The sequence below is a fragment of the Nicotiana tabacum genome, chromosome 21 (genome assembly GCF_000715075.1).
Source record: "Nicotiana tabacum cultivar K326 chromosome 21, ASM71507v2, whole genome shotgun sequence".
NCBI classification, from domain to species: Eukaryota; Viridiplantae; Streptophyta; class Magnoliopsida; order Solanales; family Solanaceae; genus Nicotiana; species Nicotiana tabacum.
In genome coordinates, this window is record NC_134100.1 from 46,043,270 (window position 1) to 46,065,181 (window position 21,912).

General features: G+C 37.1%; 1 protein-coding gene and 1 pseudogene across 2 annotated transcripts; both read right to left on the reverse strand.

The window, feature by feature from the left end:
• Positions 1-916: 916 nt before the first annotated feature.
• LOC107759467 (DNA (cytosine-5)-methyltransferase 1B-like) lies at positions 917-12,738 on the reverse strand. 2 transcript variants are annotated; one of them, XM_075241469.1, is made up of 12 exons: positions 12,340-12,738; positions 6,926-8,426; positions 5,252-6,758; positions 4,908-5,072; positions 4,591-4,789; positions 4,397-4,508; positions 4,167-4,314; positions 3,897-4,094; positions 3,527-3,805; positions 3,233-3,394; positions 2,929-3,147; positions 917-1,222 (listed from the first exon to the last, which is right to left on the reverse strand). In XM_075241469.1, exons 1-12 carry the CDS (start codon positions 12,383-12,385, stop codon positions 1,082-1,084), a joined length of 4,677 nt encoding a protein of 1,558 aa, XP_075097570.1. In that variant the 5' UTR covers positions 12,386-12,738; the 3' UTR covers positions 917-1,081.
• LOC142175606 (U6atac minor spliceosomal RNA) lies at positions 8,946-9,038 on the reverse strand (annotated as a pseudogene).
• Positions 12,739-21,912: the final 9,174 nt, after the last annotated feature.

The window sequence follows — 21,912 nt, forward strand, 5'->3', positions numbered from 1 at the left end:
TTCCAAATCCCATCCGTTACCTATATCTTTATCCATCTCTTAATGAATTGGAGTCTTATACCTTAGTGGGTGCGGGCCCACTAAGGTAATGACTAAGCCTTTAAGAATGACACATTATCAAATGATTTGAAAAGCCACTTAGGTTAATTAGGTTGCTGCCACGTTAATTCTTAGCCATTCCCAACCAATTAGTTACCAACATTTTATCAATTTATTTATGGCGTACTTTCACATACGAAAATATGGGGTGCAACAGTTATTTCCATTAACACTGTGTTAAATTCTGAGTTTAATTATCGTTAAATATCATTACTTTCTGTTAATTATTAAAAATGGTTAATTAATTTAATAAAGTCGGATTGCTTAGCAAGTAGATGTTAGGCACCATCACAGTCTCGAGGTTAGGAATTTCAGGTCATGACACACTTGTATTTATCGAAAAAATATCTTGAAGAGGAATTTTGATTTTTAAGCTCATTCCATATTTTGCGAAATAGTGTCATGTAAGCGAGTTCGTAATGTATACCCTATCCTATTATCTTTTACAATATGCGCCCCAATCTCTTAGCTCCTCGACCATCTAAACACATAATTACATTTTCAAAATACGTTAATTTATTTTTCCTACTTTACCAAATAACTATAAAAATAGATTTTTGTAGTTTTGTAAGAAAATGGAGAGATTGGAATGCATATTGTAAAAAATAATAGAATAGGGTCTATATTACAAAACAATGTATTCTTTAGGGGTGCAAAATGCAACGAACCCCATGTAAGCCTCTAGAGAAAATCAAATTGCACATCAACTAAATGAACAAATGCTCGGCCGATGTGGATTAAGTCCACAGAAAAGTTTGAAATCACCTTGATTAAGTATATGTGTGTGGTGGTTATCACCTGTTTAAAAAAAAAAAAATATGTAAACGCACGAGAGCTTTTATGTAACATTGATTCTGCAATAAGCTATCTTGTACAACAGAAAATTGACATGTGAATCATGCTGTTTGACATTTAAATTTGAAAGCTTAAATTCAGGTGCAGTATGACCACTCATCTCTTGTTCCACAAAATTTACAAACTTCTAAGTGGACCTCTTCTTGCTCTCAACAGCTTCCTTAAGTTTCCTTCCCAATGCATATGCCAAAGGAGGTGGAACAGCATTTCCTATTTGCCTGTGCTTGTGCAAAATGTTACCAGCAAATTGATAGCTATCTGGGAAACCCTGCAATAGATGATAGTATATTATTGTAATAATCCTGTCAAAGGCCTGCATCTTTAGTGAATACAATACAAACTCCACTTTCAGTTGTTTACTCTTTGTTTTTGATAAATGATTACTCTTATTTCCTGATGAAGAAATGATATGCCATCTTAGTTGTTGACCACCTTAAGACAGATAGTGAAAGACATGAACATCTCATTCAGTTGACTTCGCAACATCTTGGCGACAACCATATCACAAACATTGCGCAAAGAGACACCCAGGGGAACAAAATCATGTGGGGGGGGGGGGGGGCACTGTTCTGATTAAGCAAGATATGGCAATTGCAACATAACTGGTTCTGTTCTAGTCATTGAATATCCAAAATATTCATGTGTAAGGAAGCTAGAAGTTCCAGATTATCATGCTTTGAAGAAAAAGCTACACTCAATTTCACCTCAAACTCTTCGGATATTTTAAAATGCTAGCTTTAGTGTACGTGTGTTGCATGTGTGCCTAGTGAATCAATACATTCTAGGCCTTTTGGCTAAGATCAAGTGCCTAGTGAATCAATAAAATATGTGTACAAGAAGAACATATAAATCAAGTTATCAAATGCTAAGTTTTAACATGTCTGCATTAAGTTAATATTTTACAATAAGTAACTTAGAATATAAAAAAGTATAGGGAATTGTCATTTGTTTAAATGAATACCAAAAGAAACAAATATAATCAATGACAATTCAGAATATTTTTGTCTTCTAACATTTCATCCTTATTAAGAATCAAAGGTTAATTAATTTAAGGACTTAATTATTTGTTCATCCTCAACGAAAAGAATGGCTTGGATTTTTTTCACAAATTAGTTAATTGGCAACACACGTACTATGCAATTAAATCATCTTGATTTAATTGTAATGCTTATTATTTGTTCTCAATATTACATTTTTTGTTGATTTAAATTCTTAATATTAGTACACCCCAAATTTGAAATATTTAACTGTAATTATAGTTTTAGACATAATTCTTAATGTGGCCTCAAAATTCAATCATCTTAGTATAGGTGATGCCAATTAATGATGTACAACATAAAACAAAATCACGTTAGAAGAAAATAATTGACTTCGGATAAATAAAAGCATTAAAAATTATGACCCTACTTGTGTAGTAAATCAAATATATAATTGGGTGAAATAAGTGAATATTACAGCTTTACCTTCTTAATATAATATACATGGATAATATTTTTTTTCTTTCATTTACAAAAGAACATTTATGTTACAGAGTTCAAATGGAAAATGATTTATATAAAGTAAAATAATTTGAATGTGTTCCATGCTATTGCTTAATTGTGCTTTGAGGTTATTAAACGTACTACTATTTAATGGGTTTTAGAGTTAAAAGGTGAATTTATATCTTAACGTGTATTTATATAGGAAACAATTGAAAACTCTCTATTTTATTACATATATAGCAACCTTCCCAAATTCCTCTCTAAATATTAGGATTTTTTCTACCTAGTTTAATAAGGAAAATATTTAATAATCAAAACTTTAATTGAATTTAAAGTCATAAATATTAGGAAAATATCTTAAATTATATTTTGTCTAATATAAATCTATTTTTAAAGAATATTTCAGCAAGGGATTTAGTGCTTTTAATATAGATATAGATATAGATAAATAATTGAGTTAATTTTGTAAGATCCAAGGATTTGTAAGACTTACTTGAGAACGCGCACATTCACGAACTGTAACAATCCTGTCTTGGTCGGGATGAAAACACATCCCCACCTTACCCATCGGCTGGGGGTCAGTAAAGGAAGTGGGGAAGTTCCCATCCCAATCCAACCTCCCAAAGAGCCCCTTCCACTGGTTGTGCCTCTTAGCAGTGTTAGGCAGGCACCACGGAATCAAATCAACCAGTTGACCATTACATAGTTTAACCTGCAACCCGAAAAGGCAAATATCTTATAGACCCTCAAATCAAAAAAAGGAGATATTATTTTGTCAAAAGCACTGCACACAACACCTTTTCATCCGGAAGGTCACGCCAGTCGGCTCCTGGCCGCTTAGGAATTCTTTGGCACCTGATTAGGTTAAGCTCGTTCATCTCTTTCGTAATGTGATCGGATAATGTTATTGAGTTGCCCCGAATTTTCCTTTGGAACCAGGATATCGGGTCAACTTGATACTGCATTAACATGAATAGCAAGGTAAGAACAAGGGCCTGACTTGATTGACTTATCCTATCCTATAGAAATAAAAGAAGCATTCCACTCTTTCAAAGGGGAAGGAGTTTCAAAGGAATTCTCAAGTTTAGTACCTCTATACAGGTCTTGGATGCTCCGTTGCCAACAGCAGGAAGATCTCCAATTGTGTCTCTGACAGTAAGCGAACGGAATGGAGCTCCACTAGCAGTACTCCTCACAGCTGCATAGTGACAAGTTTCAGATAATGTGATTTTTAATTCTGGGACACCAAATACATGCATTGGTTCTGGCCACTCTGGAAGAATCTCCTCTGGGGAAGCAGCCCAGATAAATGCTCTCTTCCTAGACTGAGGAACTCCAAACGCTCCAGCTTCAAGGATACCAAACCTCACCTTATCACAAGAAAATTGATTTTCAGTTTTGATAATAAGCAACACACACACACACACACACACACACACACACACATACATACATACATACCTGATAACCCATCTCAAGAAGGGAAGCAACAGTTAAGCGAAATGTTTGTTTTTGGTTGAACGACACAAAATTCCTAACATTCTCCAAGAGAAAGAACTTAGGCCGATAATAATCAGCAAAGGATAAAAATGCCAGAATCATCTCGCACTGAACTTTACTCCAGGTGCTCTGATTAAATCTATTCATTCCAGAAAACCCCTGCAAAAAGAACATGCACCACCATTATAAGATAACAAGGTTTAGTAAACATCAGGATAGATGTGAACAAACCTGACAAGGAGGGCCTCCATTTATGAAGTCCACTTGTCCTGGCAGTGGCAAACTATTCAGTTCGTTCTCATCCATTGCTGCAGCTAATTCAGAAGCCTCTGAGGTTGAGATACAGTCTTCAGCATCTCCACACTTTTGCATGACAGCCCTGAATTGAAACCATTATTTGGTTACTACTGTTATGTATTTAGATTATAATGTTCACAAAGGAAAGAGTAAAGATTATATACCTCAGAATCACATTGCAATTCTGTATGAACACCTTTGCCTCTGGATGATTAAGTTTAAACGCATCTCCAGCAGGCTCTTCATATTCAATTGCCCATTTTGTATCTGAGACACCTGAAAGAACGAAACTTTCAGACCGAAAGTTCGAACTACATCCATTTAAAACTACACATGAGCAGAGAGAGAAGGTAGTTACCCGAACGCTGCAACCCCTCAGACAGGCCACCACAACCAGCAAAGATATCTAGTGTGGCCAAACGATTCTGTTGAGAAGCTACATTTAGTTGCCCAACTCTCAGTTCATCCTCTCCTTCCTTGCCTTTTCCCTTTCTCTTCCTAGATGCAGCATCATCTAGTTTAACTCTTGAGAATCTCAGCTTTACCTGAGCTGGTAACTGCTCAACAGTACACAGATTAGACTTCACAAGAATAGTAGAATCCAAAGCAATAGGATTGATAAAATGAAAGGGAAAGAACTAGACCAATTGCCGCTAGAAATTAAGAAATGGGTACCTGTTTGAGGGATCCATTCAATGGATCATACAAATATTCACAAAAGAAAACATGGTCAAAGGTGGCAGGGACATCTTCAGACGGAATATCATACTTCTTCCTCACTTCACATTTACCTTCAATTGTTTCTACCGGAACTGTATGTATCTCCTCACTATAGTAGATCTAGAAAGCAGCAATCAAAAAATTCAGCAGTGCTAGAAGCTTTATGTAGGAACCTTAAAATACCCTAATAATTACTTAGCAGATTAAACAAACTTCCTAACATGACATAGCAAGAGTGATATATTACAACTCTAACCAGCTATTAGTGGGGGAGATAAGTTATATTAAGTAGCATATACCTCCCGAATATCAGAAGAGTATGCCTTATCTGAAGAAATGTCCTCTGGTCTGAAGAATCTCCTGACTTTGACGTTGGTAGAATCTACTTTAGCTTGTTTAGATCCCTTGGGACCAAAAATCTCTAGTAGTTGACATACTACATAGGCCATCAACCCCACATTTCTCCCAGCTTTGAAAGTTCCACTTCCCCCTCTTTCTACAGCAAAGTGATCAGGGTGTATATAAACAAAGTCATCAATTGAATACTCAGTCCCCAGATATACAAAACTGGAGTTGGACATATCCAACTTAAAAGATTCCTTTTCCTGATCAATTCGCTGCAACTCACAGGAGTAACATAAGCCATTACCAAGACCCATCTTATCAAACGGAAGTCTGAAGAAAGCACCTCTGTCAGGCTGATAAAAGCTTTTGCAATAAAATTCGGATGGCAATCCCTTCCTCTTTCTGTCTTCTGCTTTTGCTCTATCAAGTTTATCAACATAAGCATTCGCTTTTCTATGCTGATGTCCCCATGGCATCATCCTGATACTGACAACTGCACTTTCTTTGATATCTCCTAGTTGCAAATCCATGCATTCATTGATCAAAAATACCTCTCTTTCATTAGCTGCATTTCCAAGTACAGTTTCAGATCCTCGTTGCATCATTCTTCCATGGAGCATTTTGCTACCATCCAATTTTTCAAACATGTATTCGACAAAGTAAATAGAAGGAAGTTCATCTGGTTCATCATGTTCCACCAGAACTGAATCTCCAGCAGCAATCTCATTTCCATGAATTCTAGCCTTTTTAAACAACAGTTCACCAGAAGCTGTTTCACCTATGGATTCCCCATCCCAGTTTATTTCTTTGCTGTCAGAACGTGACTTAATATGCCTTCTTGTAGAGCAAGGTGTATGAGTTTTCTCTGAAACTTCCAAGTTCTCCTCTTGAGCATCATCCTCGTCATTTTCCTCCTGCTCATCTGCTTCTTCATCATCCTTCACCTCACAAGCAACAACCTCCTTTGACGTCTCAGGTGAGTAATTGGAATAGTACTCCCCCCAGATTCTGTTGATTAGCCTTGTTGTAGTAGCCTGCATAGCTTTCCTTTTTACAGATGGCGCCATAGATGCTCTAGGATTTAAGTTCTGTTCATGTCTCTGCACAATCTTCTTCTTCTTAATCAACCATTTTGTATGGTGCCTCTCCTCCATTTTCCTTGAGAGACCAATCACAAATGCACACTTCCTAATGCTTTCATCAGGAAATTCTGAAAACTGCTGCAGAATAATCTGTCCATGTACAACCACATATCTTTCCACCACATCTGTATTAGATGATATATAAGCAGGATGGTTTTTCTTGAACTCTGAAACCCTTTTAATGACATCTCCAAAAGAAAGTCTAGCACAACGACTCTGTTCCTTTAACAAAGTAATAATGCTCACTGCCAGCTTCGCGGTCTTTAGGACTGGTTCATACCAAGGAGCATACTGTTTCGATGGCTTCCCAAGCCTATACCTGAAGAGAAATAGTATGCATGAGTAAAGCATTTACAATAAATCCGCTGAACCAAAATAAAAAGGACAAAAAAACAGCAAAAAATAAAGAAAGCAGTCCCAGCAATTGGCATAACAAAGGGAAGTAGTTGCAAAATAATTCAACCACTAAGAGGATAATCATAATACCAGGCCATATCAGTCCGAATAGATATAAAGATCATCGAGGACCCAAACTCAATCATCCATTCTTTTATTGCACTCAAATAAATTGGCATTCCATCAATCTCAACTGATCCAGAACCACCTGAAGAGGAATTATTAGCATCAGTGTCAACATTGTATCCAGATCCATCGTCAGCAGTCATCACTCCAGACCCAAATATGGTTACATCAATATCAGCACATGGTTTCATAGGCAGGAGCTCTAAAGAAATTAGTCTTGAGTCTGAGTTGTACAATGCCCAATTATGAAGCATACTGCGAGGCAAGTCATCAATATAGTATGTATCAACCCCACTGTCAAAGACGATATACTCATCGGTCTCTTCATTAGGTGTCTTGTAATATGCAGGTAAAGGATAATCACTTGCAATCTCATCCTCATTGATCTTGATGTAAAATTTGCTAGATGTGGAAGTTGTACTACGGCTTTTCTTCTGGTTCAAGGAGCGCCAGTACTCCTGTTCATGTAACAGTTTGGCCAATTTCAGATCTTCCTCTTCTTGTTCTGGACCAGTGATTAAATCAGATTGATCTCTCTTGCCTTCTCCTTTGCCTACTTTTGGACCTATAGTTAGAGTCTTACCAAATGATAAAGGCTCTGGTTGTGAAAGCATTTCCTGCTTGCTACTTTCATCTCTAAGGGAAGCCAGGACAGGTAACTCAACAAAAAGCTGATCAGTCTTCTTTGATGTATCATCCAGACCAATAAGTTGCTTATAGACAAACTCTCCCTGAGAAATGAGAAAGTCCCTGATTGATACACCACCTGAAAAGCATTTTAAACCACTCATTGCTCGGACAACCCCTGCAAGCAACTCATCAAGGCTTAAATCAGGATTTCCTCCAGAAGATTTCGACAGCTTTTTGTAAACCTCAATGCAAGCTGTTGCCTTGGCCAAGAAGTGGTCATAAAACTTCTTATAGCCACCTGAGGGTTTTTTACAATCATAATCAGCTGTCTCTGTTGAGATCCATATGATAGGAGTTCCATCTTCATAGCCAGAGATAGCCCATTCTTCAATACGCCCAAAGCCTTCACATCTAATTCCTTTTGCTTTTTCTTTGTCATTATTGTCCTCAAGTGGTAAAATGAGACCAGTAATAAACAGATCATCAACTTCAGACATTTCAAAAGGTTGTGGTATTCCTTCCAAATTATGAAAGATAAAATCTGTTAGTCTTCTACAGGGTCGCTGAGAATCCTGTAGACCCGCAGTTAACCGAATAGCCAAAACCTCTTCCTCTACGCATTGGTCCTTCTTTGTTTCAATGACTGCAGAATTTTTTGATAAATGAACATTTTTCTCTTTAAAATTTGAACAAGCAGCAGCTCGCTTGGGCCTTTTGCGTGCAGCAGTGGGCTCCTCAATAGCTTCAGAAACAGGCTGTTTCTTTTCCTTCTTGTCAGTTGCAGGTGCCTTCCTTTTTGACACAGAATCTCGTTTGCTTTTCTCCTTTTTGTGTCCTGATTAACCAGCAAAAAAATGGAAAAAAGAATAAGCCATAGAAAGAAGATCAAAAATATTTCTCCTGGATGCTCTCACAACAAAGACAAAGCACTCTTAAGGAAATTTTGTACAGGATAGGACCAGAAGCTACAAAAGAAGCCTTCTGAACTTCACAGTGAGAGGCAGGGAGTCATATTGAAAAGCATGAAGTGAAAATGAACACCAAAAGAAGCAGCAAATTAAAGAAAATGCAGCATCCAGAGTTGGGGCAAGAATGCTCAATATTTGAACTGGACAAGCAGTCAAACAACATCCCGTTCAATAAGTAGTAAGCATACACAAGGCAAAAACACAACGAGCATGTGCATTAGCCAACTCATACAAGGTGCATTAAACATTTGCCATTTCAAGAGTATAGACCCTTTAGGCTAAAGGTCGCTTAGCCAACTCTAAAAGCTGTCAGTAGCACATAAGTCACTGCACCGTGCAAATTTGTTAAGTTTTGAATACCTTCAGCACTAGACTAAGAGGCTAGTACAGAGATATAGTGTCTGGTAACAGGTACAACTCGAAGTGCCTTCCCATCCCTATCGGAGGAGATGCCAACCATCTATCCTTTCTACAAACACGGCGAATAGCAAAGATATAGCACATACAAGCAATAGAGCAAATAATCGTACTTTTAATACAAATTCTTTTTGTGGACATAACAAAAAAGCAATGAGGATATTTACTACAAATCTATAAAGTGCATTCACTAAGAGATTGGGGTTGGGGGTGACTACATATTAGCAATGAGGGTGTGCACAGGGGCGTAGGCAACTTGCTTAAAGCGGTGTCACGTAACACAGCTTCGTCGAATTTTATTCATAACATATATGTATAAATAATAAATAAAATTAAAATATTGGGTATAAATATAAAAAATGTCACCGCTTGCCGTTACAGTAATTTATTCATTTGTTCACTTTTTCAAATATTGACATCGCTTACGAAAATTCATGTGTACGCCACTGGGTGTGCATATTATCGCATAACTGCAACCTAAATTTACTATACTTCTTTCATTTGTATAACTGGACACAAAGTTTAAGATGTTGAACAAATTTATGAATTATACTAGTTGTGGTAGTGGACAAACATTTTAACTTGTGGTTAAAAAGTTGGTTTCATAACAAAACATCACATCAAATGTTCAAAAGTTGAAATGAATTTGAAAACTTGAAAGTTGTGAAACTTACACAGAACAACAGGGTGGTGTCAACGGTTCAAGCATTTTGGTACGCTCTAAAATAGAAAGAATGTCATATAAATTGAAATAGATGGAGTTTTTTTATGAAATGATTTAAAAAATTTATTAGAAACTAGCTCAAAACAGAACCTTTCTTTGAGCTTTAATTCAAATACTCAATCGAGATGAAAGCAACTCCAGTTTTGGTAGTTCTATTAATAAGAACCTGCAATGGCTCAGCAACTAGCAAGTGAAAAGAACATGTTTAAGGCATGATGGTGCCAACATTGCAATTCAGAGATTCTGTACAAACAGTTAAAATATATTCCTAGGATCATAATTAAGTTTACATGTCATTGCACTCCAAAATGCCTCCTCCTTCCTTTGATTTGTCGCAATAATATGACACATTAACACTACTGTCTACCAATTTCAAAATTCAAGATCTTATATAAATTTAATGTTTCATAATATTTGACTTTCATATGATATTCAATTTCATGTTCACATCTTCTGAACATTATTAATACATTTATACCTTCACTAGATTATTTTGAGTTGGGAAGAAGGTTTTTCTTTGAAAGTATTTGGTATAGGTTAAATGACAATAGTTTTTACACAGAAAAATAAGTTAAATTACAATCCACAACTAGGAAACATGAATAATTAGGTGGAAATGGTAGAGGCCAGGGGGCAAGCAGCAAAAGTGGCAGCAGTTTAGCTAATGAATTTCAGTAAATTCAACTATATGTCCTAGGTTAGTTTCTTCGGTCCAAGGGGAATATAAAAATTGAACTGACTAATATTACATCAGCCACCACTTCTAAAACCTCAAATGAAAAAACAAACTTCCATCTATCCAACACTCCTCCAACTTCCATGAACCAAAACTAAGTCATTATCAATTCTCTCCGTGCAGAGGGAACAAATTACAGATTTACTTATCCAACACTAGACAAGACTCGTAGTAAGTCTTCCTACCACCCACCTCCAACTTATTCAACTAAGCAAGCATTCAGAATAAAGTGCATGTTGATGCTCTAATTAGTGAACATTTCCCCACAATGTATTCTCCTGCCTAGGCACAGGTCAGAAAGGCACATCATAAAGTAGAGATAGGAGCCAAAACCTCATCTTTCATCAATGTGTAACAGGGTTTCATTCACCAATATGGTCCCCCAGAAGTAGGACCTGGTTAGCAGCAGATGGTCATTCATTCCACTAAACAGCAATATTTGTTAATTTCAAATTAAGAAACCAATTCCCACGACGTATTTTCCCTTTACGCATGGGTGTTGCAGATTTTGCTATTAAAAAGGGCCTCGCAAAAGTAAAGAGGGGGGGAGCTTATAAACTGTCCAAGGCCCTCGTGTTTGGTCGATGAGGGACAAGGCCCCATACACCAATAATGCTATTACATCACAACTGAGAGTTCCAGCTTCAGTTATCAATAAAGTCAAGTAAACGTCAAAAACTTGACAAATGATCAGAGAAGTATCTTTTTCCAGAGAGGACAAAACTAAACACCATGAACTCTTGGAGATGTGTACTCTAATATCATTCAAAAGTCATAAAGAGCTATTCTGAATTAAATTTCCCCTTAATTTCCAAAAGACATATAACTCATGCAACCATATATGTTTCCAAATAAAATCCCACCATGAGATCACAGCTCATTAAATGCAATTGCACGGGCTCAGAAAAAACAGTAACGAACTTTTGAAATTAAATACTTTGAATGAACACGTGCCTCAAATCTATGTCACCAAAATGAGACACCACAAACACTCAAATTAATTATCATAAAGGGGGATGTTTCATGCACCGGTCTACTCTTTTTTCTACTAGTGAAGAAGCAAACACTAGTAAGATGCATAGTGAATGCACTAGCCTCAGTACAAAATGTGCCAAATCTCAAATCTAAGTTTCCTTTTTTTTTCTTTCGGGGTGGGGTGGGGTTGAGGGAGGGATTAAGCACTTCAAACTGTGAAGAGGCTAACTAACATCCAACTTGACACGCTCTTTTATTTATAGTACTACAAACAGCCTCTCTACCTAACACAAGGTAGTGGTAAGGTATGCATACACGCAACACTTCCTAGACTCTACTTGTGGGATTACACTAGGTAAGTTGTTGTTGTTGTTGTTGTTGTTGTTAAAGTGATCAATTGAGCTTCTTAATTAATCAACTTAAACTCTAAAGATTTTCTTCTCAAGGTTAAGTTGTAAAGAAACTCCTTCCACCAACAAGAAGAAGGAAGCACAGTGACAACCCAACAATAAGCACAAACAAACAAATCTACGTTCTGAAACATTAGCATAATCAGTTCATGCATCCAAAGTACCATGCCTGTAACCAAATCTACTCCTGAATCCAATATTCCATAACTACATAACTGATCTTACCCATGAAAACCACTACATTCACATTTCACAACTCCAAATATGAAATACCCTCTTACAAGCACTACACAACAGCAACTACATATATGGTCAAAATGCAACCAAAAAAAAACACAATTTCTTCAGCTATTAAAACCCCATTTCAGAAAGAACAAAAAAGATAGATAAGCCCACCAATTAAATAAAACAATAAAACATAAGTATCAGTATCAGCAGCATCAGTATCCGTATAAAACAATAAAACAGAAGAAGAAGAAGAAGAAGAAGAAAAAAAAAAAAAAAAAGGGAGAAATTACCAGCAGCAACAGTATCCGGCTTATCCAACCCCGCCAGGGAACCCATTTCTGAGATCTGGAGAAGAATCTTTAGATCAAGACCTTAAACCTATATTAAGAGCAACCCACTTTATCCTTTTTGATAATTTTTCAAAGATTTCTTGTAAACAGTTTATGTGTCTGAAAAATCTCCGTCAAATAGCTCCTCAATGTTTCTTCTCGCTCTTAACTACCCTAACACACTGCGATATAATGTGTAATAATTATTTAAGAAGTCCAAGTGGCTTTTTATTCAATGCATTTGGTGGGGAAAAAAAGGTGAAGAGGCGGGAATGCCTTTTCTTTTTTATTTTTCGAAGAATGAATTGGCGCCACTTCTCCGAAATTTTGTGTGTTGATTTTTCAAGCATTTTGTATTCCAAATCATGTTTTCACAAAATAGGAAAATATCTAAGCTTTTGTAAATAATAATAAGTGTTTTGCCCTTTGCAGAAAATAGAAATAAAATAAATAGCGACAACATTTTTTTTTGTCTTGGAAAGATTTTAAATAGTTTATTTTTTAGTCCTATAATTAAACAATAATTAAAAAAAAAGGGATTTTAAGATTTTTAATGGAAATCTATAAATAGATTATGCATCATTTATGTATATTCAGTCAAGATGATGACAGCCAAATGGGGGCAATTGATGGAATGAAGTAGTAATTGATAAGCAAATAGCAAAATACCATTATTTATACATGCATTAGATTCATAAGAAAAGTGAAATGTGTATCATTCACTTAACCTTTATGGGAATAGTTGTTTGTCATTAGCAGTCGTGAAGGGATATATCTAACAAGTCTATGAGGGAAATAAAGTTAGAACTTTGACATTGTAATTCAACTAAAATTTGTATAATTTTGTAAAATGCCACATAAGAAAATATATCTTTTTGATAAAACTCTAGATTTACAAGCATAAAATTCATTTAAAGAAAGATATTATTTGTAGAGGAATCCAGAAACTTTTGACATTGCAATCTAAGTGAAATTTAGACATTTTGCAAATCCCACACTGACAGATGTTGTATATTCTTGATAAATATTTTAGAGTCACATTCATAAAAATTTATTTCAAGATTGATATTACTAGTAAATATTTACCTTCAAACATAAGCAACAACATTTCTGGACTTTTCAAATTTGTGTTGATAGGTTGCTTTCCTCATATACGGTCGAAACCTATTAGTCAGTCGTACGGACTGGTCGAGATAATAATACTTCGATCAAAGGGTATTTGCGTAATGTCAGGTCGAGGTCTGAAGTAAGGACGTCATGTTTCGAGCTCTAAGACCGATCAATGATCAGCTCGGTATCATTATCGAGCCCATAACCAATTCGAACTACGAGGCGACGCGAAAGTTGTCAAAGATGCATAGACCGACCAACGCCCACCCCGAATATCAAGACTCCGAGTCAGGATCAAGCTCGAGTCAAGGCCGATGGCTTGATCCAATATCGAGTTCGAGTCAATATCGAGCTCACAGACAAGGGTTGTTGCAACCGCACCAAGGGAGAGAATCCTGGCAGGAATTAGGGAAAAGACAATTCATTATGGGTTCTTCACTGTATATTTTTTATTGTATATAAAGTATGATCCCTATACTATAAAGAGGGGATTACTGTAAGCATAAGGACATTCACACATTATAACAAAAGTTTACTTCTCATATTGAAAGATCAACCTCTCGGGCCTGTTTTACTTTATCTCATTCATTCTTCTCGCTCATTATTTTATCTCTCATTCCCATAGTCTAGAATATATGTATTTCTGTTTCTCTGTACGATTTGTATCAAGTTATATCACACATCCTTAGAATTACTTATAAATTTAACTCTATCCGATTTTCCGGGTAAACAATATCAATGTTGCTTTTCCTCACATGCAAAGGAATTAATATGTAAATTTGACATATTTTACCACTAGACCTTACTCATATTTGGATCGATAATCGTGAGTTTAGAAAATCCATTGAAAGAAGAGAGTTGATTCACCTGAGTGTAAAAAGATAAAGATAAAGTGATAGTGAAACTTCTATCTTTCAAACTTAAAATAGTGGTCATTTTATTGTTATGATGCTATGTGTTGAGATACACGCCATTTATATGGATTAATTCTTTGGCGGGATAATTTTTATGTCTTTCAAATGTTGCGCCAAATTATTTACCGAAATTAAATGTAACATATCTAAAGGATCTAAATAATCCCCGCTTTCTTTTCCCAACAAATTAAAAGATACTGATAAATAAATAAAAAATAACATGTATTTTATTTTGACACTTTTTTTCTCCTTCAATTTACAAAATAGTCATAAATGTGATCTAATCTAAATTATTTGTTTTAAAGAATAAATAAAGGGAAATGGAATAGGTGGCATTGGCATCAGACAATAAGTATTTGAGTGAAAACTTATCTCGTCCGATGTTAACACCAAACTATATTAATTAGTTATAATTAACTGAGATGATGAGATAAAAATATACATCAGTCAATCATAATTATGTGAAAGAAGTCTATGTGCAAGTGCAAGCACATATTATACATCTATTGATTTTGTGAATACTGTTTGCGTGAATTAGTTATTACCACACTTAGTGTTTAAATATTAATTGTATTATAGGTATTTACAAATAATTAAGTGACATCTTTGTCGTTTATAGTTGAAAGTCACTATCATAAATAGGATTGTTGGAAATCACTTTTTGAAATAGAAATAGGAAAGTAATTTACTCTTCTTATAAAACTTCTTTGCAGAGCTGTAAAATGGGCCAGTCAGTCCAACCCAGCCGAGACCTTACGGGCCTTTAAATTTGGTGGGCTAGAATAGGCCCCATTTGAATAGATATTAAAATGGCCAACCCAGCCCAGCTCCAAGAAGGCTATGGGCTAGGATGGGTACGCCCTTTATTTTAAAAAAACATATTTTTAAAAAAGTCTTTAAGAATTTCTTCGTGACGTAAATCCCCTAATCATGTGAATAACTTTTGTTTGCATATAGTCATACAAGAATCTTAATATTTGATAAAGAATTTTGTAATTCAAATGCAAATTGTTTATATTTATAGCTTCTTTTTTTTTACGTTAGATGAATATTGTTTAGTATTTTTCTTTTCAACTTCTCAGGTTCAAGTAAATTTATATGATTAGGTCTTTTAATTTGATTTAAGATCATTTGCTGATTTTATCATTATGGTTTATACAAATTTAAAAATTCATGAAATTTATTAGTGCTGTCATTTTTTTCTTGGGTTGATCTTCTCCTATACTGACAAGTAGTTTAATTGTTAATAATAAATTATAGTAATCTAAACTAATCAAGGATAATAATTTCTTTTGAAAAAGAATCATTATGGCCGCTTAAATTTTTTCTAGTTTGTTATTAATTAAGCAAAAGAAAAACTAATCTTGTTATGCTACAAGCATATCAAAAATCTAAATTCTAATATCATCCATTTTGATGAAAAACTATATGTACTAGTGTTCAAATTATTACTTGCTTTATTGTCATAGGTCAACAATAATTTTGCCATGGTCTGACATATGTAGTTAATTAAGTAAAAGAAAAACTAATCTTGTTATGTTATAAGCATATCAAAAATCTAAATTCTAAAATCATCCATTTTGATGAAAAACTATTATGTATTAGTGTTCAAATTATTACTTGCTTCATTGTTATAGGTCAACAATAATTTTGCCTTGGTCTGACATACACGGGCAATCACAATGTTTGGATCTACGCAAGCAGTTAACTTTGAATTTAGGATTGTAAAATGGGGATAACTTAGTTTTTATTTATTCTTACATGTTCATTAAAATATTTAAAAATGAATTTAATTTAATTTTTGGCTCACGGATTGGTCCAGCCCTATCCCAGCCTCGATCAAGGCTTTAGGGTCAACGGGTTAACTTGGGTTGGGCTTATAAGCCTCAGTTTCAAACGGGTTTGAAATTTTTTAATTCAACCCTACCCAAATAACTAGCTAGCCTTATGGACCAAGCCCGTCACAACCCAAAACCTAGGTCGCGATGTCGCCTAACGCCGCCGTTAGGCAAGCCCATACGTAAACCTCCAATTTAATTATTCCTTTTTAACTTTTAAAAATATTTTTTTTAAATACACCGATTAAAAGTAAAATCTTATGGAACCGTACATACTTCTTCCCCAAAAATATCAAGTGTGAATAATATATAAACCACGGTGATAGTAATAATAAGTACAACAGTGCATAAACGCTAAAAATTCCCAAAACTCGGTACCCCAAGTGCATGAGCAAGCTAGAGAGTATACAAAACTACTATAACTAGTGTCTGAAGTAAAATAGACATAAACAGAAATAAGGTGGAGGGAGACTCTAGTGCTGCAGATCGAAGCAGGGTAAGCATCTCACCACTAAGTCTCCGTGGAAGTGCGTCTATATGCCCGTGTGACCACTGGAAGTACATGTCTCAATACATGTACAATCAGTGCAGAAGTGTAGCATGAGTACGTAAAACAACGCGTACCTAGTAAGTATCTAGTCTAATCTCGAAGAAGTACTGACGAGGTGTCGACTTGATACTTACTAGTGGTCAAACAGTAATAAAATACATAAAGTAGATATGGAGGATATACAACAAGTAGCAACGAAACAGATAAAATATTAATAGTAAATTTTCAATATGGATCTATATCAAATCACTAAAATATCATAACCGGCCTCAAAGGCACGAATTCAGCTGTTATCAAAACCAAATCCAAGCTCAAGTATTAAGCACGAGTCTGTCAAGGTGAACGGACCGATCCCATAGGAATAGTGATACTCAGTACTGCTGAGGTGAATGATCCGATCGCATAAGAATAATGATACACGGTACCGCTGAGGCGAACGACTCGATCCCATAAAAATAGTATTACCATACTATCGACCCTATCCCATAAGAGTAAAGAAACTACCTCACTCACGGAAGTACATGCGAGTCGAGAATACACGGATTTATAGTTCATCAAATATTTCACAATTTTCCAAAGTAAGAGGCTCAATCAATATTTTTATGCTAACCTCGATCTCAGTCATAAATTAAGGAAATCAAGTACGAGGGTAAATACAAATAGCACAATTAAGGCATGATGCGAATCTAAGTCTACCCTGACATAACATAAATATAGCTACGTACAGACTATTGTCACCTCGTGCGTACGTAGCTCCCCACAACAAGTAGTACACAACAATTAATACATATAAGGGGATAAATTCCCTCTTACAATGTTAGGCAAGAGATTTACCTCGTTTCCAAGTCCTCTTCCTAGTCCACAAATCACACTAATAGCCTCAAACCGGTGCCGTGCAATCCGAAACTTAAAATGCTAGATGACCAAGAGCTCCAAAATCGGCCAACCCAAAGTGAAAATGAGAGAAAATGAGCCTAAGTCCCGATTTAAATCATGTTTCTGCCAGTGGTCCTTTTTCGCGATCGCGAAGGAAAAAATGCCGAGACTGAGAAAAAAGCCCTTCGTGAACGCGACCGGATCCTCGCGAACATGAAGGCTAGCCCAGGCTTCGCGAGCGCGACCTGCCCTTCGCGAAAGCGAAGGACAACAACCTACCAACCCCAAGCCCTCTTTCCCTTCTATGCAAACATGAACGCACAGTCACGAACGCGAAGGCCACATGTCTTCAACCTTCACGAACGCGTCCAAGTAATCGAGAACGCGAAGAAAAAAATGCCCATCCCCCAATTCCTTCATCACGAACACGACACCACCTCCGCGTTTGCGAAGAAGAAAACCAGAACCAGCATTTCTGTAATTTTTGACTTAGCTCCGAGTGGTCCGAAACACACCCGAGCCATTCGGGACCCCGTCCAAAAGTACCAAAAAGTCCATAAACATAATATGGACCTGCTCGAAGCCTCAAAATACATAAAACAACATCGGAACTAAGAGCCGCACCCTAAAACCAAATTAATCAGCTTATGAACTTCAAACTTCTTCAACTAGCTCCGAACGTGTCGAATCATACTTAGACAACTCGAAATGACGCCAAATTTTGAGTACAAGTCATAAATCACCATATGTACCTATTCCAGACTCGGAATCCCAAACGGAACTCGATAACACCAAAGTCTACTTCAAATCATATTTAAAGAACTTGAAAACCTTCAATGCACCAACTTTCAATATTAAGCACCGAAACGCTCCCGGATCACCCGAAACTCGATCCGAACACACACCCAAGTCAAGAATCATCATACGAACCTATTGGAATCATCAAATCCCGGTTCCGAGATCGTTTACTCAAAATGTTGACTCAAGTCAAACTTGGCCATCTAGGCCACTATTAAGGAACTAAGTATTCTGATTTCAACCTGAACCCTTCCAAAACCAAACCAACTATCGCCGCAAGTCATGAAACAGTAAAAGCACATGCGGGGATTCTTAATTAGGGGAACGAAGATCTAGAAAGTAAAATGACCGATCGGGTCGTTACATTCTCCATCTTTTAAACAAACGTTCGTCCTCGAACGGGTCTAGAATCATACCTAGAGTCCTGAATAAGTATGGATATCTGCTCCACATGTACTCCTCGGTCTACCAAGTCGCGGCCCCTCCACTGAACTTTTACCACAAAAATCCTCTTGTACCTCAACTGGCGAACCTGCCTATCAACAATGGCAACTGGTTCCTCCTCATAACCCAAGCTCTCATCTAGCCGAACCATGATGTAATCTAACACATGCGACATGTCGGCATGGTACTTCTGGAGCATAGACATATGGAACACCGGATGAACTCCCGATAGACTGGGAGGCAAAGCAAGCTCATAAGCAACCTCCCTAACTCGTCGCAACACTTCAAATGGGCTAATAAACCTCGGACTCAGCTTTCCCATCTTTCCGAACATCATGATACCCTTCATCGACAAGACTTTCAAGAGGGCTTTCTCGCCCTTCATAAATAATAAATCACACTTTTTGATCTGCGTAACTCTTCTGTCTGGACTGTGTTGTGCGAAATCGCTTCTGAATCAACTTTACCTTCTCCAAGGCATCCTTCACTAAATTAGTACCATATAACCTAGCCTTGCCGGGCTCAAACCACCCGATGGGGGAACGACATCGCCGACCATATAAAGCCTCAAATGGAGCCATCTCGATGTTGGACTGATAACTGTTGTTATAAGAAAACTCGGCCAAAGGCAATAATCGATCCCATTGCCCTCTGAAGTTAATCACACACGCTCTAAGCATATCCTCCAGAATCTGAATTATCCGCTCCGACTGCCCGTCGGTCTGCGGATGAAAGGTTGTCCTGAGCTCTACTCGGGTACCCAACTAGCTTTGTACTGCTCTCTAGAAATACAAAATGAACCGAGGGCATCTATCTCAAATGATGGAAGTAGGCACACCATGCAACCCGACAATCTCCTAAATATAAATCTAGGTCAACCTCTCTGAAGAGTACGTAGTCACAACCGAAATAAAGTGCGCCGACTTGGTCAGCCTGTCGACAATGACCCAAACGTCATCAAATTTCCTCAACATCTGCGGTAACCCAACTACGAAGTCCATAGTGATGCGCTCCCATTTCCACTCCGGTATAACCATCTGCTGAAGTAGGCCACCTGGCCTCTGGTGCTCATACTTAACCTGCTGGCAATTTAGGCATCTCGCTACATACTCAACTATGTCCTTCTTCATCCGCCGCTAACAATAATACTGCCTCAGGTTGCGATACATCTTCATAACACATGGATGAATAGAGTACCGTGAACTGTGTGCCTTCTATAGAATCCGTCTCCCTCAGGCCATCAACATTAGGAACATAGAAGCGACCCTGGAGTCGTAAAACACCATCATCACTGATACTAACCTCCTTGGCACCACCCTGTAGCACCGTCTCTCTAAGAAGCAACAAATGCGGATCATCATACTGATGAGCCTTGATCTGCTCAAATAGTGAAGACTGAGCCACAACTCATGCAAGAACTCGACTGGGCTCTAAAATATCCAACCTCACAAGTCTGTTAGCTAAGGCCTGAATGTACAAAGCCAATGGCCTCTCCTTTGTTGAAATGAATGCCAAACTACCCATACTCTCAGCTTTTTTTCTCAAGGCATCTGCAACTACATTCGCCTTGCCCGAATAGTAAAGCATAGTAATATCATAATCCTTTAGTAACTCAAGCCACCTACGCTATATCAAATTAAGATCCCTCTACTTAAACAGATGTTGCAAACTGCATGATCGGTGTAAACCTCATAGGACACCCATATTGATAATGCCTCAAGATCTTGAGAGCATGAACTATCGCGACCAACTGTAAATCATGTACGGGGTAATTCTTCTGATGAGGCTTCATCTGACATGAAGCATATACAATAACTCGCCCCATCCTACATCAATACGCAATCCAAGCCAATGCGTGAAGCGTCGCAATACACAGTATACATCCTTGAATCGGATGGCAATACTAACACCGATGTTGTAGCCAATGCGGTCTTGAGCTTCTGAAAGCTCGCCTCTGTCACGAACCAAATTGCAGGGCCACGACGGGCACCTGGTGCCTTACTCAATTGAGTACCAATGTAACATATCTTTCTTATCATACCATCATGGGTATGTGGGCTAGAAGGGCCGTCATGAGATAACTAGAATAAAACATAAGGGAATACTAGACATAGTACGACCTAACATGATATAGAAACTTATACATGTAGCATACTATACGGCTGAAATGATCATTTGTACACTAAAATACCTAGGCCGATAAGGTCATACGATCATACATATACATGATATATGTCTACGAGCCTCTAAAAGTATATAAATTTCATAAAGGCTGGGATAAGGCCTCGTCATACCAATCTATACATGTCCAAAACATACTGACCAAATAGGCAACTCCGGAGCAAGTGGAGTGCACTAACACCTTTCGCTGAGCTGATAGCCTACTCGGAGGACTGTCAACCTGTCTATCGGGACCTACGGGCATGAAACGCAACATCCCCAGGCAAAAGGGACGTCAGTATAAATAAAATACCGAGTATATAAAAGACATGAAAGAAACATGGAGTAAAGAACTCAACCTGTAAGTCTGAATGGCTCTATGAGTCATGAAACATTTATAATGTCATGCATATGCGTATAAATATCATATCATGCATAGGTATATGCGTACATAATGTCATCAAGCCTCTGAGGGCATCCCATCATATCATCTCGGCCTCAGTGGGCAAAATCATCAATGTATACCAGCTGATCAGGTGGTGGTGCGTATATAACACCATAACCTTTCCCCATACCCCATATACATATAATATACGTGTATATAACACTATCTAGTCATGGGTCAATGTACATGTATAAATGAATGCAATTCATAAGAAGTAAGTCAATAAGATCTCTCGAGATGTCATAAGATCAATATGTCTTCGGTTAATATAATGGAATAAACTTTATCAACTTACGTATTTTCTGAGACCCATGAACAAACGATATAATAATAGGACACATGGGGAATCAAGAACATAGGCATCCCTAGTACTTCTAACAATAAAGCCGCTTGTGAACG